At 42.8% G+C, this 17,427-nt stretch overlaps 1 protein-coding gene across 1 annotated transcript in view; it reads left to right on the top strand.

Annotated features, from left to right (window-relative positions):
- Positions 1-16,488, top strand: part of GLIS1 (GLIS family zinc finger 1) — a 178,683-nt gene extending 162,195 nt beyond the window's left edge. Inside the window, exons 8-10 of the mRNA XM_041483368.1 lie at positions 7,662-7,846; positions 13,215-13,382; positions 16,352-16,488. Coding sequence (XP_041339302.1) covers positions 7,662-7,846; positions 13,215-13,382; positions 16,352-16,488 — 490 coding nt within the window. The remainder of the gene's footprint in view (positions 1-7,661; positions 7,847-13,214; positions 13,383-16,351) is intronic.
- The last annotated feature ends 939 nt before the right edge of the window (positions 16,489-17,427 follow it).

Here is a 17,427-nt window from a genome sequence, read left to right as displayed (position 1 = left end):
GCAAAATTTGCATTAGCATAGGCTTACTTCAACTGTTGCATGCTTAAGGATAACCTGGTGCTGGATCCTGGGGTAAATACTGTTTGTCCATCAGCAGAAATAGGTGGGCAAGTGTTTCATTTGAGTTTCTGAGAGGCCTGGACTGACACTCAGGATCCTGAGAGTCTCGTCCACCAGTGCCTCTCAAAGTAAGGGCTGAGGTGCCTGCCCAGAGGAGACACTGTAAGGAAAACTGAGTGAGAAATCAGAGAGTTACAGGAGAAGGTGGGAGGTTAAAGGAGATGGTCAGAGTAACTCAGAAAGCATTTAAGACTAATTCAGCCAGAGCTCTTCTGCATTACATTAATGATTTTAGCCATTACTGGATTTATCTGTAGTTAAATTTACACTTAGTATCTGTAAAGCTTTTTTTCCACTTTTTGCCCAAATTATGTTTTGTTTTTAAGCAAAACTGCTGCAGTTTGATGCAAACAGGATACAAACACAGGAGTTTATCATGGTGTAACAAGTAATGAAGCAATTTTAACCTCTCCCACTATTGGACAGTGTAAGACAGCAGACATCAGTACCTGTACAGATCCCACCTGGAAGCATCTTGCTGCCTGTTTGCCTGAGAATAATGTCCTTAAATGACTGAAATAAGGTAGATCAGTCAAGCATGCAGCACATGCCAGATAATCTGGAGTAGACAGTCTGTGTTTGATTACATGTCTTTGTAATTGACTTCCTGGCAATCACTTGAACCTAAGGCACTGCCCTTTATTTAAACATGCTTTTATATTTCTTTGACCATATTAATAAGGCTTTTCTTTCACTCCAAAATACCTTTTCCTGCTAGATTGTAAGCTAGAATAATTTTTCAAATCTCCCTCATGTAGTGACTTCCACTGTAGCGATTCATCAGCTTCATTTCAGAGGTTATTAAACAAACCCTTATAAATACAAACATCCTTTGGAATGGCACAGTTCCCATAATGATCCCTGTGAGGAACTGCTGTGAAGTTGCACATCTCAGGTCAGAACAAATGTAGAGATGCTCATTTGACGCAAAAGAAGTGTGTTTGTGTGTTTTGTGAGCTTGTGCAGATGATGAAGTGTGTGACAAACACTGAGTTATGTTCTGTGCCCGCTCAGACGTGCACATGTGTTTGGTAGAGCAGACAGGGAGTATTTCAGTATTTCAGGAAGCCCCTCTGGGCCCAAGAGCAACCCCACACAGAAAACCCCTGAGTGAACCAGGAGAGGACTCCTAGGGCTCCTTTGTGATTCTGAACATGAAATTGCTTTCGTATCACTGTTATTGGTATCACTAAAAATATTCTAAAGCAATTAAATGACCTGTGACTCTTCAGTCACATGAAAGTTCCTGTGGATAGTGTTCTTCATAATATTTATGAAGCCCTTCTAACTCCTTAGAGCTGAGCAGCTCCTGCACTTGTGGACTTGGCTCAGTGTGGGTGAGTGAAGGTGCAGGACTGGATCCAGATAATCCAAGGCAGTATTTTGAGTGAAAATTAGTATTTTGTATTTGTCTAAAAGCCAGAAGGCTGCCTCAGCAGTACTTTCAGGATGCCACACAGGTGTGTCACAGGCTGCAGCTGCAGCAGAGCAGGGACAGAGCCTCTGGCCATGCTCGTGGAAAAACCAGAGACAAGGTGTTGGACCTTGGAGTACCTTGTGGTACCCTGGAGTAACAGCCCCGTGTCACAGCCCTGGGACTTGGGTGCTCATTGTTTATAGGAAAAGGTAAGAAATGCAATGATGCCCAGCAAGGTGATCTGTGTTGAAGGATTTATTATCTATCAGGGAGAGGGGGGGAAGAGGAGAAAGGAAGAAAGAGGGAGAGAAGGAAAAGATTCCTTGCATTCCAGAAACGTAGCCAGAGGCACCTGGCAGTGATTAGTGCAAAGGTTCACCAAACTTCAGATAGAGTCTGTCTTACAAAAAAGTCCAAAAGAGTGAACAGTGTAACTGTTTCCTGAGCATGTGCTGACAGAAATTCCCGTAGGGTAAGACCCAGAACAGAAACATGTGGCCAGAGATTGGGCTCTATCCAGGGACCTGATTAGCAGAGCTTTACACATCATTTTTAATATTATGGGAAGAGATGAAAATCCGTGTTAACTTTTTTCCCCATTAAAAAAAAATAATCTCCTGGTCCTGGAACTGAATTGGACTTTCTCACAATATCAGTGACTGTGATGCTTGGGGCAGAGATTTTATGAATGAACTGGTTGGTGCGCTGGTTTTATGGGAGAACCTCATCTCATGGAAACTCTCAGTTCCTGTAAGTGGCTACAGTGCTGCACTTCAGATAAAATGTGGAGCTGCTCTGGTTTGTGCTTCTTACTCTGCTCCTTTATTTGCTATTTTTCTTCATGTTAATCTGAGTTAAATCATGATTCTCAAAAGTTATGATTGTTCGATCTGGCTGTACTGCTGTGCATGGAACTCTTAGAGAACGGTCTTATAACCCAAAATATACAAAAAATGATTTGACATAAAGGACAGATGTTTTTCAGCCTGGATTTGGTCCCGTTTCCACTGAACTCAATGGGATATGGGTTGAGGTTCTTTGTCTAGCTGAGGAATCTGCCAATCAAGCCATCACACCATTAAAAAAAAACAAACCCAGACAGTTTTCATATTGGAAACATCCCTGTCTTACATATTTCCATTTGCAGTTATACTTCACTCCTATTTATAATTCAAAAATCTTATTTTGAATTCATTTTTATTATTTTTCAATTTTCAGTTCCTCTCAGTATTTACTAAGTATACTGTATGTAGTGTTTGGCAGTCAAGGTCTAGTCAAGCCCTCTTATCTTAAATAAGCTTTATAATTTCTTACTCTGTTAATTTGTCCTGGAACTGGTATTAAACAAAGACTAAAGCAGAGGGGTAATGTATTTCTTCCTCAGACTAAGCACTGTGGATATATAGAAAATACCTATCCAGACATTGTGGTGGAAATCTCAGAACAATCCATGTCCATCTGTATTTATTTTTTTGGTTCTTTATGTTGCACTGATACTGGAACAGGACATTTGGTGTGCATTGGGAGAACAGAGAGATCCTCAAACACCCCTACCTGCTTGGGGAGGCTGAGAGCGCAGACAGGATCAATAATTCTAAAGCAAAGTCATGGTGCTTGGAGCCTTTAGGTGTGTTTTCTGTAGGTCACTGCTAGCTCATGGCATACACAGGTAGCTCTCTCACACAGGCCTTACTTACAATTTAATATAAACTTCCACCATCCAAAATTCATTGTTAAAGCATGGTCACAAGAAAGTTTATGAAAAGTTTCAGTGGTATTTCTGTGTGAGATTCCTAGGGTATGCACTTAGAAAGAGAGAGGAAGATCAGTCTTTTCTATGTTTTGACTTTTAATTTTCCCTTTTTAAAAGTCCTTCTGTTAGGACCAAGCTTTGAGTATTCCCATCGATGTGACAAATGCTTTCCAGTAGAGCTGAGGAACTGGTTTGTTGTCCGTGACTGGCACTTGGTTTCATGATTCTTTGTGGGTAGAATCCCAGTTGACTGCAGGAGTTCCTGTGGGAAGGGCTGTGGAGCTGGGCATTTTCAGGCAGGGTTGGTGCAGAAATGTGCACAGTGCCACAGACAAGGTGGTTACTGAGTTAGGCTCAGTTATTCCCAAAGTCTCCCTTTGGTTGTGTGTGTGAATCACATAGGATTTTTCTGAGTAGTCCTTCTCCTTGATTGCCTGCTGATGCCTCCTCAGAGGAAGTGTTGGCCCTGCAATCCCACCTCAGACAGGAATTCCATCTCCAGCACCATCCTCCCGTGGTGCTTCAGGGGGAACTGGAAAAGGCCCCCAGCACGTGGTCAGTCACCCTGAGCTGTGGTGAGTGAAGAGAGCAGAATTCCTCTCTGCCTCCATGGGTGATCACTTTACATCCTGAAGCACAAGATGTGATTACCCCTCACTTAGCATGGAAATATTGGTTTTGGCCATTAAATTATTCAGTCCCTTCATAAAAAAATAGGTATTTTGTTTGATTCTGTGGCTCCTGTGGCTGTGAATGGCACAGGCCAGGGCATGCTGTGTGAGCAAAATGTTCCTTTTGTTTCCAGCCAAGCTCCTTCTCTCCGTGGTGCGTGTCCTGTTGCTCCTGTGTCTTGGACAGGGTGGAGAGGAGGCTCCCCCATCACACCCTTGTATGGCCCTCAACAGAAATACTCCACAGAGCCAGGAGCCCTCAAATGTAATGAATTAAGGAAGGATACGGATTTTTTTTCATGCCTGTGAGAGTATTTATATATTTTTATATATAGCTATATATAGGCAGAGATATATATTAAAAGGCCCCAAAGGACCTGCAAATTTACTGAATTATGCAAGTTACAATTAAGGTAAAATATATGGTATATATTTATTATTACTTTCCAAACCAAAGCAAACTGTGGTTGTAGTACAGTATTAACAGGAAATGTGCAGGCTATTAGTTATTGAAACACACATGCCTGAGCTGCTGCCTGGGAATTTTAGTGTATCCAGCTGAGTTCCTGCTGTAAGTCTTTCAGTGTTTCATCTTCCACACAGAAGGCATCACCTTTTAGGCCCTAATGCATTATCTGTTTAATTTGTATCAGGAATGATTCCTCCTCTTTTAACAACCTGAGTATCACAGCAACCTAATTAGTAGGCAGATACTCAGGAGATAATTAAAACCACAGCACTGGAGATTGGACAGTTTGGCTGATGAAAATCTCCCCTTGAGTGTGCCAGAGCACATTCACTCATGCACACACACAGAGGGTAATATTTTAGGGACCAGTTTGAGCTGTAGGGATTGTGATGAATATTTTAAGGACACAGATTTCCATGTTGGCCACTTGTGCTAACATAGCCAGATTTTTCTGCTGAGCAAAGTTCTTTCCTAGCTGAAAACTGTGCCTTAACTTCCAGGAAATATACTAAATTCCTTGTTGGGAGAGCTCAAGCAGAACATAGCAGATTTTTATGGTGAACTGCTCAACTCTGTGAAACCCTTTTGATGCAGAGAAGGCAGCGATGCTCAAGTGTTACCCAGAGCTGTCAGGGTTTCAGCTCAGGTTCCTGCTCCTAGGATACAGCTGCCCACAGGCAGCAATGTTTGCTGAGCTCCAGCACCGGGCAGCCGTGCCCAGCAGGAACAGAGAGCTGGCAGCTCCACGCGCTGCTCAGCATTCCCAGCTGGAGCAGGGCCTGCACCCCTCTGGCCTTGCAGGGGACCTCTCCACCCTTGAACACTCATCTCAAAGGTTTCGAGGCACAAACCCTGTTGAGTTCACACACAGGAAAAACAGGAATGCAAGAGTGTGAGTGGGGACAAGCAGTGCTTTAAAAATAACAATAAAAACTTAAAATTCTTCTCCCATGGTTAAGATTTAAGTAGCCTCCGGGAGTAGTTAAACTGGGTAGGGAAGCTGGGATTTTCAGTATTCCCACAGCTGGATACCTAAGTGTACCATTTTTGTTCGACAAAGCAGCATGATTGCATAGAATTTAGAAACGCGATGGCCCATCCTAACAAAGCACTCGGAGCAGCCCGGCAGGTCTCTATGGGGTGCTGCGTTTCCCAGCAGTAGCCGGGACAAGACATTCCAAGAGCAGGCAGAGGAAACCCAACACAGGCAGTTGCAGAGGACTCGCTCCCCACAGCATTTTGCTCCCCTATTCAGAGTGGTTTCTGGCTCATCCCGGCATTGGAGTTTTTAGTACGTCTTTTGTTTCTCTTTTAGATGTGTGTGTGGTCATTACCCATATAAATGTCACTATCATGAGCTCTTTTAGCTATTCTCTTTCCAGCGAAAACAACTACAATCTTTTTAATCTGCTTTCAGATAGAAGCATTTCCAGGCTTCTGAGAGCGTTGCTGGCGCGTGGAGGAGATGTGCCGGAGGAGGGGCCGGTGGCCGGGCTGTGGTCCCTGCCCGCGGCCGGGCTGTGCCGCAGCCGCGACAGAGCCGAGCGAGGCTCCCGAGGTGGCGGCCGTGGCGGGAGCGCCGTTCTGTGCGGACAGGGAATGCGGCTCACGGCAGCTCCGCGTCCAGCCGCGGCCCCGCTGAGCCCTCTGCGGAAAAGCTGCGGCCCCGGGGAGCTGCCCCTGGCTTTGGCTGTGCTGCCCAAATAAACTCGGTGTTTCCCCGCATCTGCTCCTCGGCAGCTCGGGCTCAGGGAGCGTTTGGTCCCTGAGCCGGGCTGAGCACAGGGGGCCCCGGCATCCTCCGGTCCCTTTTTGGCACCTCTGCAGCCCCAGACCTTTTCCAAACCCAAACAAATAGGATATTTTTCTCCTTACATGTTGGCTCCTTTGACAGTAGTCGAGTCTTTATTTTACATATTACCTATCAGCATCATGGGAGGGAGTATCTTTCTCACAAAAAATACTGTTTTCCAGTTCTTGCTATTTGACTTGAAAAGATCCTTGCCTTCACCCATTTAACAACGCTAGCTTAATTCCTCAGTTTAGTTTGGGGAGATTCAGTCTTGGTAGCTTGTATTATAGGTCTTGCTTCCTTGTTTTGGGAGATGGAATTATCTGAGCATGGGAGGGACTTGGATATGTTGATTGAAACCCCTTCTAATATTTACAGTGTCACTGTGACAGCTTTTGGCAGCATTCCTGCGCCTCTCATGTTAAATTTGGTTAAGCTGTTGTCACCATTTATTCACAGTTCCCCTCTGTTTACCTCTTGCACACCCTCATGTAGTGCTTAGCCCTCACTGGAGCACAGCCTCGCTCCCAAGGTCAGTCCAACTGCTCCAAGAAGCCTTCGTGTGAAATGATGCTTTATGGTGTTTGAACAGCTTGTGTAGGGGTAGAGGAAGACACCAGTGAGAGATGGGAGTTTTTATTTAGTTAATTTTTGTCTGCCTCCAATGGTTTGTGCTCCGTATTTTTTTCCAGCTCAGTGAATCTATTATAACCTGCAGAGGTTGTTTTATTTTTTCTCCTTGGATTCTGTAGCTGGGAAGTTTCCACAGGGTGGCTCTCAGACAGTGAGGTAGATTTTGCAGCATCTGAAGGTTCTGGTGCTGCTCAAAGAGGTCCTTCTTAGGCTTAGCAAAAGCTCTGCAGGCAGCAGAGAGGGTATTGAGAACTGCCCATGCTGCCTGTGCTGTTGGACAGAGCACCACTGGGCTGTGGAGCACAGGGCCCCTTGTCACAGCTGTAGGAGATCCACTCTGCTCATCTGCAGGGTGAAACGAACGCTTTTCTTTGTCTTGGCTGCAGCTTGACCCTCTTACAGCTTTGCCCCGTTAAGCTATGAAGGCACGCACACAATTTATTTGCATTTACCCATTCTAGCTACATTTACCACTTCTGTTTCTAGACACGTATCTCAGCTCACAAAATTCTAAATCAAATGGAGCTGTGTTTAAGTTGCTCACTGAGGAGTGGTGTCATCTTGATCCTATCATTATGGCAAGTGCAGGAAGTCAGTGTAAAGGAACAGAATTCCATGTCTAACTCTTGCCTCCTAGCAAATATCTGAAGGTAGCACTGCATTGTTGTCCTTTTTTTCAATATAATTTGTACCTGCAAAACAGACTTCTCTGTAGCTTGGCCATTATGGAAATAGTTCATACAAGTATTTCATTTTGCCATATTATGATGTGATATGTGAAGTTTTTCTGTATTTTCTTTTTCTAGGCTTGCTCCCAACATAATCTCTCCGCTTGTCAGCCCCCTGAAAGCTTTAGTTCCACCTTCCCTCTTGCAGAAACACGGCTCTCCATCATCCCACAGCCAGTCACCCAACGGGCAGCAGTTTTCTGGGATACCAAATACACCATACACCCCATTCCCCAACCAGTCTGTACAGCAGGGATCTCAAGGTAACTCTTCCCTCTTTTTGTTTTTTGCACCTTTTCTAATTTCTAGCTGGACAGAACTAATTTATTTTGCTTTTTCATATTTGGCTAATACTGTCAGCATTTCAATGGGAACTCCAGTTCTTTAAACTGGATTGATGTACATACAGATGGAACTTTAACACAGGTCCATGCTGTGATATGTCATCATAATGGGGAAAGCTGTCCTAACAGCAGATTTATTGCATTTATTCAGGTCCTTCAGTAGAAGGCTGCTGACCATGCACCTCCCCTGACTGGTCGTCCAGCCTGGAGTGACCCTGCAAGAGCCATCCAGTCCCAAAGTACATGGGCTGAGGCACACCTTGGCAGTGTCCTGCTCCGTCCTCTCATACTGATGCACAAGACATGGAATTAGACAAAGAAAGCAAACATTTTTTCATTTATTATTTGGAAGTTTGGCTTGTTTTACGTTATATAGTAACATGTAAATGCACTCTGTACAACTGTAGAGTGCCTGTGGGATTTGAGGACAGGAAAGGGAGCAGTAAGCTGCTGTCCCACAGCTTAATTTAAAACATTTTTTATTCTGAATTACTCATCTTTTTTAATTGTGAGCTTACATACCTATTCTGGAGTTCTGCTGTGGGAACTAATTAATGTTCCTGAAATTTTTGAGGCACAAATTAGCAAGAGATATTATTATCACAGATTCTTCCAGTAACAGGAGCTTGCATATTTCAGAAATCTCTTATGCAATCCAGATGGTGAGCTGCTAAAATGTGGTAAATATTCCCAATAAAGAAGTGTGCAGGACATCTGTCTGCTTGCAAGAGCCTGAGCACAAACCCGTGAGCAGCTCCCAGCTGGGACGGGGTTGGGTATCCCAGAGTTCCCTCTGCCCCTCGTTCTCTGAGCAGTGTTTTTGCTCTTTGGTTGGAAGGGCTTAGTCTGAAAAGTTAAAGCATATTATATTTAATGATTTGTGCTGAAGGAAAAACTAACTCAACCTGATGCTCAACAGATTATTCAATTTAAAAAGATTAACTCTGTAAGGGAGAAGTGGCAGATTTATGATAGCATATAATGATATATGATTATGTTGCTATAATGAGCTAAATAACTACAAGCCACAAGAGGAAAGTTTAGCAGCTCATTACTACGGCAGAAACAAATGCATAGACAGAACAAGTTTTGAACCACTTAAATAAATTGACTTTATTCCTTAAGAAAACCACATTTCCTTTTGAATGAATTGTTGCCTTCTAAGTGTTATGTCATGTGGTTTTGAAAAAGCAATAATTTTCCACTTTGGCCAAATGTTGAAGTATTATTATAAATTAATTATGGAAATGGTCATTCCAAAATCAGTTTTGATTAGCAGCCTTTGAAACCAATTATCTGTAACCTGTACTTAGCTGTACTTGCTCTACTTTTTCTTCTTTTTTTTGCCTCTCAGCTCATTAATAGCACATTTTCTAACGGAATCTAATAATTTGGGGGTTTTGAATTTTTGCCAAAAAAAGGTACATAAACCTAGTGTAGAACCAGGCATCTGTACAGAAGCACATAAACAGTGTGGATGTGGAATTTTTAGGAGATGGCAGCTTTGTCAGGTTGGTAGCAGAAATATTGATAATGAAAGAACAAGCTGACATTATTTATATGTTTTAACCTAGCTGTAGTAAGATCACGTGGAAATCATTACATGCTGAAAGAATTTGGCAGGCAGTGGAATCCTGTAGTTATTTATACCTGACATGATTTCTTGTCAGAAATTTTATGGAATTTGAAAAGCTGAGATTTATTTGCAAATACCTGTAAATGACATGACATAACAAGATGGCATTTAATAGCCATATTCCAATTATTTGCTCATTACATCATTCATTTTAAAGCTGCTTGAAGTTTTCTAGGCTGTGCCTTAGAGAAGCAGAGGCAGCCAGTGCACTGTGTGAAGTGGCTAAGTGCAGCTTTTCTGCCACAAATTATTTCAAAGCAAAATTTTAACTAAATGTTATGTTTGGAACTCAGTTTATTCCTTTATGAACTGTTATATTTCTACATCTACTGTACATAAAACATTTAACAGTGATCATTTAAACTGACAGGGCATTTAGTAAATTCTTCACTTGAAAATAACCTCAGAAAATTCTTGATTTAAATCAAAACTGAAGGAAAACCTGAAATCCATGTGGCAAAAAAAATATTGGTGAAACACTTATTGCCAAGTTGGTACTCCAGATTTGCACTCCAGAAGGAGCAGGGATGTCTGCACTGGACCAGCCTTCTTGCTTACTTTGTATTTTAACCCCTGAAGGGAGTCTTTTTTAAGAACTTGTAAAAAATGCTCCCTGTTTAGTTTAATCAACCATATGTGGTTGTTAACCCAACGCTCGGTTATGGGACTTTAATCATATTTTAATCCCCCATATTTTCTCAGTGAAGCATTTAAAGAAATGTAAAGGAACCACATCTAAATGCAATGAACCCAAAGGGTCAGAAATCCCATTTTTAGTGTGATGCTTTGTTCTACCTGACTTGTGTTCTGCTGCACCCTTTCCCTTCCTCATTCCGTGTATTTTCTTTAGTTTCATACCTGCATTTATCCCACCTTGCAGGCAGGTTAGAACAGAGAAGGTGCATTTCTCTGTATTTCTCTGTGAAGCACTTGGCAGAAATCAGGTCCTGGTGAACTCAGCAGTGCAGTAGCACCGGGATTTTCCTACACCCCCCTCTCCACTGGGTGGTTCCAGGAACACTTTTCCTCTGCCTTCTCAGACTATCTCACAGTGGTGCTGAGGGATAAACACTGCAATCCAAAAGAGGATTTCATTGCTCATGGCAATTCTTTTCCAGACTGATTCTGAGGCAGTTCTCTGCTTCAGGTATTTCCAGACAGTGTAACTTAAAACACTTCAAAACAACCTTTCCCCACAGGTCTTGGGAAAACCCTGGATCCGACTAGTTTCAATCCAGTTCTGTCATCCTTGGCTGCTCTCTGCTTTTTTAAGCCACTGTGCCAGCTCTGTAGATCATGAAGATTTTTAATTGATATAACAAATGCAAGCCTGGGAGCACAAGGGAAGGACAGCACAAGGGAGGGACAGAGAAAATACATGTCATGCCTTCCCTAGAAGTGATGTCTGTAGCAGACATTCTAGAAAAGGTTCATTTTTTTTTCTCTAGCAATGCATCTAAGTGCTCTCTGCAACCAGCTGTGCCTCCTTTGAAGCCAAGTGTCTCTTTTTTTCACTGCTCATCTCAAAAGGATGTATTTTTAGAAGGCCTACAGCAAGGAGTTTGTGTTTGTAAACAGAAAGGATAAGTATCAAAGCCAATCAATAACACACTGTACCTAAAACCACATTAAAAGAGGGCTGTGCTACCTCTCATAAGAGCTCCTTGGTTCTTTGAGCCAGACTATCCAGGCCGTAAATAGAGGTGGCTGGCTGTTTATTCCAAGGAAGGACATGCATCATTTAATGCTCAGCTTTCCAAATTTTTGGGCTGCCTTTGCCATAGCAGCAAATAGGAGCAGCCTTGGTACAGAGTGTGTAGTGTCTTTATCTAAGAGTCATCCATTAGGACTTCACTAATCGTGGACATCAACAATTTAGGTATTTTGTAGTGGATCATAAGTTCTCAAGAAATTAAGCACCTAATCCTTGCAGATTCTGCCAAAGCACATATTAAACTGGGAAGCTTCAGAGCAAATCTTTCACCACTCAATGAGTTGATTGCCTTTCTACTCAAGAATTGCCTCACTTGGCCTTATTTATTGCTAACGTAGAAAATATGAAGTGACCAGACCCCGAGCTTTGCCTGGTATTGTCTGCTTGGTCAGACTTTGGTAGTAGAGGGAAAACATAGGGAAGTGTGGGGGATCTTACTGAACAGGAGAGATCTTGCACACTGCAGGAATTGTAAGGGTGCTCAACCTTACAATTCACCCCATATAGCCCCAGGTGCTCTGGGGACAGGCACAGGGATTTAATTTCTGAACAAACAGACTGAAGAGCTGCACAGGCAGCCCAGCAGGGCGGGTCTCTGCTGTGAGTGGGGCCGAGCTGTCAGCTGGAAACGGGGAAACGTGGCTGTGACTGGGATTCACTGAACTGCCCTGAGCTTCTGCAGAGTTCCTGAGGAAATGTTTCAGTCTCTGTAAAACTGAGGGAAGAAAGACAACAACTCCATATTTTTTCTGGCAATTGGAGGAAAATCCTGAAGCACATTCTGCTAGACTCTAAACCTAATTTGGTTGACTTCAGTTGCATTTTAAGGGAAGGAGAATCATTTCAGAGAAGGTAGGAAAAGGGGTAGCTGATAGGAATGTGCAGTTAGTGTGCATTGCACCCAGAATAAGGAAGAGCTCATTGAGGCAGGAGGAAAGAAAATCATTAAATCAGGCCATGGTTGGTTTAAATATTGTGACGTACTTTGAGATCATCCTTCTGGGAACAAATTAAAATTTTTTACGATGTTGAACAACTTATAAATTGCAAAATTCCTTCCTCAGCAATTCACTTGCCCTTTACTATTAAATATCATCTTTTGTTGTCTACAACACGTTCACAACTGCTGATGGCAAAACCCAAACTGCTGGGTACTGATAATACAATACTTGGGGAAAAAAACCCCAGGATCTAAGAAATGTTGGGTATGTGGAAGACCGAAGCCAAACATGCCCCAAAAGCAGAATAACTGAGGCGAGCAGAGACCATACAGATCTATCCCAGCACTTTCCAGAAGCAGAAAAGCCTCTGGTTGAGCTCAGTCTTCACCTGACAGCTATCTGGAGTGAGTCCTGAACTTCTAGGTCATTACCTGCACACTGTGGTCCCCTGTGTCCAGTGAAAGGGGGTTCATTTGAATCAAGAGCAGTCTGGGAAAGAAGTTTGAGGAACCTGTGAAGGTGTTTTGGATAAACAGTGCTGTCTCCAGCGGTGCACAGCACACACTGGATGGCAAAAGACTTTACTTAACTGAAAACAAAGCAGTGGTATTTATTTAAATATTGCATTATTGTATTTAAATTAACAGTGATTCATTACAGAGACATTCCCTTAGGAGCTGAGCATCCTGGACCTGATCCAGTGGAGGGCTCACTACTTACCTTGGATCCAAGGGTGCTGTTGACCGTGTTCAGCTGATCTATTGCTTGAAATGAAGCCCATCCTTGAGATTTTTGCTTGATGGGGATCACAGTCCACAGCACATTGTGGGACCAAGTCTGATGCAGCTCTTCTGTAACTGCACTGTATAAAACAGGACAATCATTTTTCCGAAGTTAAAAGTGAGGAACTAAACCCCCCAGCAGTAATGAAATGCTGTGACAGAAGTGGAGGCAGTACCATTGCAGGATTGAATTGTGTGCAATATCTGCTTTCAGGTTACCAAGGCAGCTTTCACTCCATACAAAACTGTTTCCACTACGGAGATTGCTACAGAACAATGGACCAGTCTGTCAGCAGTGATGTGCTCACAGGGGAATCCCATTGCTTCAATCCTCTGAGGCAGAATGGCTATCACATACTCAATGCACCTTTAGCTTCAACAGGTAATTTATTCCACCTATAAGGAATTATCCATATGATATTTGTAGCAGGAGGGGCAAAAACCACATTTTATTTTCAATGTTATGACAAAAGCATGTCTGTATAAAAAATAGCCCTGAAATTAATTTTCATCTATAAAAACCTAGAAGGAAATAATTTTTTTTTAATCCTGCTATATTTGACTGATAGACAAAGTCTCTTCCATTCTGCTGGATGCCATAGGCAACACCCACCTTCAGGAGAGCTGACAAGGCACTGCCTACATTTTTTGCGTGGTCTGTTCATTGCAGATTTCAGGTGTGCTCAGGCAGGCTTTTATAATCAGGTCAAAGTTATAATGGCTGCATTACTGTAGTACTTCAGTATATTAGTTCTTTTTTTTTCTATCTTTAAAATTAATAATTGACAGAATTGCTGAAATCAAACACAACCATTTGCTGCAATCTTTACTTACATATCTCCAAGAAAGTTCTCTTCATGTCTGCACTCAGGAGGGCACCTCAGTTAAGAGTGATACTGAAAACATATGTTTAAGTGCTTTTTGAATTGGGGCCTGAGTCAGACCACAAAATTAGAGTTGACTTTCCTGTTTGTTTTGTATTAAAGGAGACTCTGTTCAGAGCAAGTGTGCACGCATTTGTCTGCTGTTCCATTCTGGGAAGTGCATGCATCAGTAACCAACACAAGGGAAACATTTAAGATGAAGTTTCAACTTCAACTTTGAATTCTTTAGTGTTACTCATAAGTTTGATATTACTAAAACATAGGGGTTTTTCATGTTAACATCAAATTTCAAGCTTAGATTGACAGCCTGCAATACTTAAAGAACAGACTAAATAAACTTTCCAAAAGAAATTGTAGCAGTAAAGAATAATACTGTGGCAAGACACCAACTTCAACAACAGTTGATTTTTCTGTCTGGGCCTAAACTATCATGAAATGTTTCTGTTTAGTATTTTTGTTTTTAGAGTGGTTATTGAGGCATGCAAATACTTAAAAGGCTGAAACATAAACATGCATGAAATATATATATCTCATCTTTTAGTGTGTAAAATAGAACCATTCAGGTTTGCAAGATTCATCAAGGCTATGCATTAATTTTTTTCAGGCTTTTATAGCACCATTAATATTAAATGAGATCTCATCTCGCAGGAATGCCCAATGTGACTGGCAAACAGCTGTTCCATGAATCACATTAACAGTCAATAAATTTTTATTTTCTGTTCAGGACTTTGGATAGTTTACTCTATCTGGAATCTAATAATGATTTCTGGGGTGTATGCTTATCTTGGGTTTTATCCATCTGTGGTTCTGTATCCACCCTGTATACAGGCTCGTCAAATAGAAATTAGCATAACATAAACACTCCCAAAACTTATCAAAATACTGGTCACTCCACTTGGCCCGACACAGATAAACATGCCGAGGTCATCCTCCAGAACCTCTGGACATTCACTGTGTGCTAGATTTCTGCAGACAGCAGAATCTGACCTGTAAACCAACAGTAAATTAATAAGTCATAGGAAAATGCAGAAATGTAAGTAAGTAGAGAATTTGATCTCAAATAATAAAAACATATCTAACATGAAAATAGCTACAATGAAGTGGACAGGTTTTCCTGCAGCCAGGATGGCTGTAGGATACAGGATCCATCCCTGGCTGCTGTGTGGTGCCACTTAGCCCCAGGGTCCCTGTGGAGCCTGGGCAGAGTTTGGCTCAGCCCCACCTGCCTGCAGGGGTGTGGGCAGTGGAAAAGACAAGGGCAAGGCTAAAGAGAAGGAATCACCTCATTTTCCACCAAGGCCCAGAAAAAGTCATTTTCCAATGGCCCCACAGACCCCTCGGTGGGGCAGAGAACAGAGCCAGGTCTGGCGCTTCAAGCACGAGGATCAGCCCTCCCCAGTGGAGACCCCACTCTGTGTAAGGGCTTCCTGTGTCAGGCACAGGCATTTGCTAAACTGCATTTTGTTCCATGTGCTCCCTCAGCTGCTGCTTATTCCAGTGGTGGTGGCTGGGCTCTGGGTCCTGGGGGCTCAGTCCAAGGGTCAGAACATTGTGCTGAAGTTCACAAGGACGCTTTTCTAAAGACCCAACCCAAATCAGGTGGTGTAAAGGAAACCAGAATACAGAATAATGTAAGGAGGAGCTGGACTGCAGTAAACAGTAAAATGAACATGTGCATGTGGGCCTTGACTGGCCAGTTGCAAAAGCAGGCTATAATGGGTCATAATAGGAAATTTTCATATCCTTTGGGGTAGGCAATAAATGCCATAGCATCTGGTACAATGGCAAACCTGCTCCTTTCCACAGGGATGTGCAGCTCACGAGGTTTGCAATAGCTGTGGAAGTTTGGCGTTACGAAAGAAGGACAGAGAAATTCTTCCCTACTGCTGTGGCTTTCTGGTAGCCTGGCAAGCAGCAACCAGCTTGGCCTGGTGGGCTTTGGTGGGCTGAGGTTCACAGCTCTTTCCTTATGTCCTGTGAGCCTGACCTGCCCCAGCCATGCTTCCTCAGACCTGCACTATGTGGAGAGCCAATAAATGTAGGATCCAAATTTCTTCTGCATCTTAAGAGCAGCTGGGAGACACATGGAATATTTTTTCAAAGTGCTATTAAAAGGAAAAGCCCAAACCAAGAGGACTGCATCACTTCTAGTGCACACTTAGTAGGATCACTGCCCACTCATTGTTTTGATGTCCTATTCAGATAACGACTGAGTCCCAAGAGAGCTGTGCTCTGATTCTTGCACTTCACTTGAAAGTGCACAGCTTTGCCCAGAAACGAATGGGAGTGCCAGCCATGATGACACAAACACCCACTGAAAACTGGCAAGGCTTTGATGCTGAACACTCCTGTCCTTCCATTAACGCTGTGCTGTGCTGTCCTGTGGGATCCCGGGCCCCAAGCTGTGCTTGCCTCCTCTCGTGCACCGTGGCACTAACTCGTGTCCGTGTCCTTGTCACTCTTCCAGGCTATGAGGGGATCTCTGAAGCCCAGTGTGTATCTGAAGACATGGTCTCCAATGGAACGGATGAAAATGGATTCTTCCAGAACAGTGCCTTTGATCACTGCTTGAATCACATTCCTTCCATCTACACAGATACCTAAGAGCAGTGCTGGCCTGGTTTCCTTTATTATACCTATAACTGCGTATGTAATAACAAAGGTGTTGTTCAAGTACTTTTATTTAGTCTGTATCCCTATAAGTGCTCATTTAAATGAACACCTCACATTTACCAAACCATTTTATACATGAATAGTCTGTATAAGATAATATTGGAACCTGTTCCTTTGCTGTGGCACTTTGAAATTCATGCTTTAAGGGAATGAGGAGCATTTCAAGCAGCTTGTTTTGTAAGTTCTCTCAGTAAAGTGTAAATGTAAGTTATATAATAAACTTGTAAAGAAGATGTTTTCCTTCCTGGAAAGTATGCTTCAATTTGAGAATGTTGTTCCCTTTAATCAGTTTTCATTTAACTTGTTGGTTCAGTCTTCCCTTTTTTCTTTTTTTAACTAAAAGGATTTTTTTAATCAGAGACCTCATGTATATAAAGATCTACATTTGCTCAGCTGGTTTTGTATTTTCAGTTTTACAAGAAAGCATTAAAAACTGGAAACAAGTGTACTGTCATTTCTTTACACCATTGGGCTCCCTGATACTGCATTTTTAACATGCCTGAGAGGGATTTTAACAAAGCAGTGACATCTCAGTCACTGTGACATTAAAACAGCCCACGTGTATGTGAAGAAAACCAAGGGGCTTCCAGTGCAACAGGGTCCCCTGCAGTTGTATGGTTCCCTGTCACTGTGGTCCTAGCCCCACTGGGCTGCACATCCCAGCATAGTGAGGATTCCTGGGAGAGACACATCCTGCACAGGGCCAGGTGCCCCCAGTGTGTGCCCAGCTGAGCTCCTGGAAGTGTCCCATGGTGCTCCGGGAGAACAGTAAGGGAAAGTAACTGGAAAAAAGAGTTCGCAAGTACAAACCACTGTAAACTGGGCTTAATAAGGGCTGTCCAGACCCTGCATCAATCCATGTCTGTTCAC

The sequence above is a fragment of the Pyrgilauda ruficollis genome, unplaced genomic scaffold (assembly GCF_017590135.1).
Source record: "Pyrgilauda ruficollis isolate IOZ18807 unplaced genomic scaffold, ASM1759013v1 scaffold6, whole genome shotgun sequence".
Lineage (NCBI taxonomy): Eukaryota > Metazoa > Chordata > Aves > Passeriformes > Passeridae > Pyrgilauda > Pyrgilauda ruficollis.
This window is presented reverse-complemented; position numbering and strand designations above follow the sequence as displayed.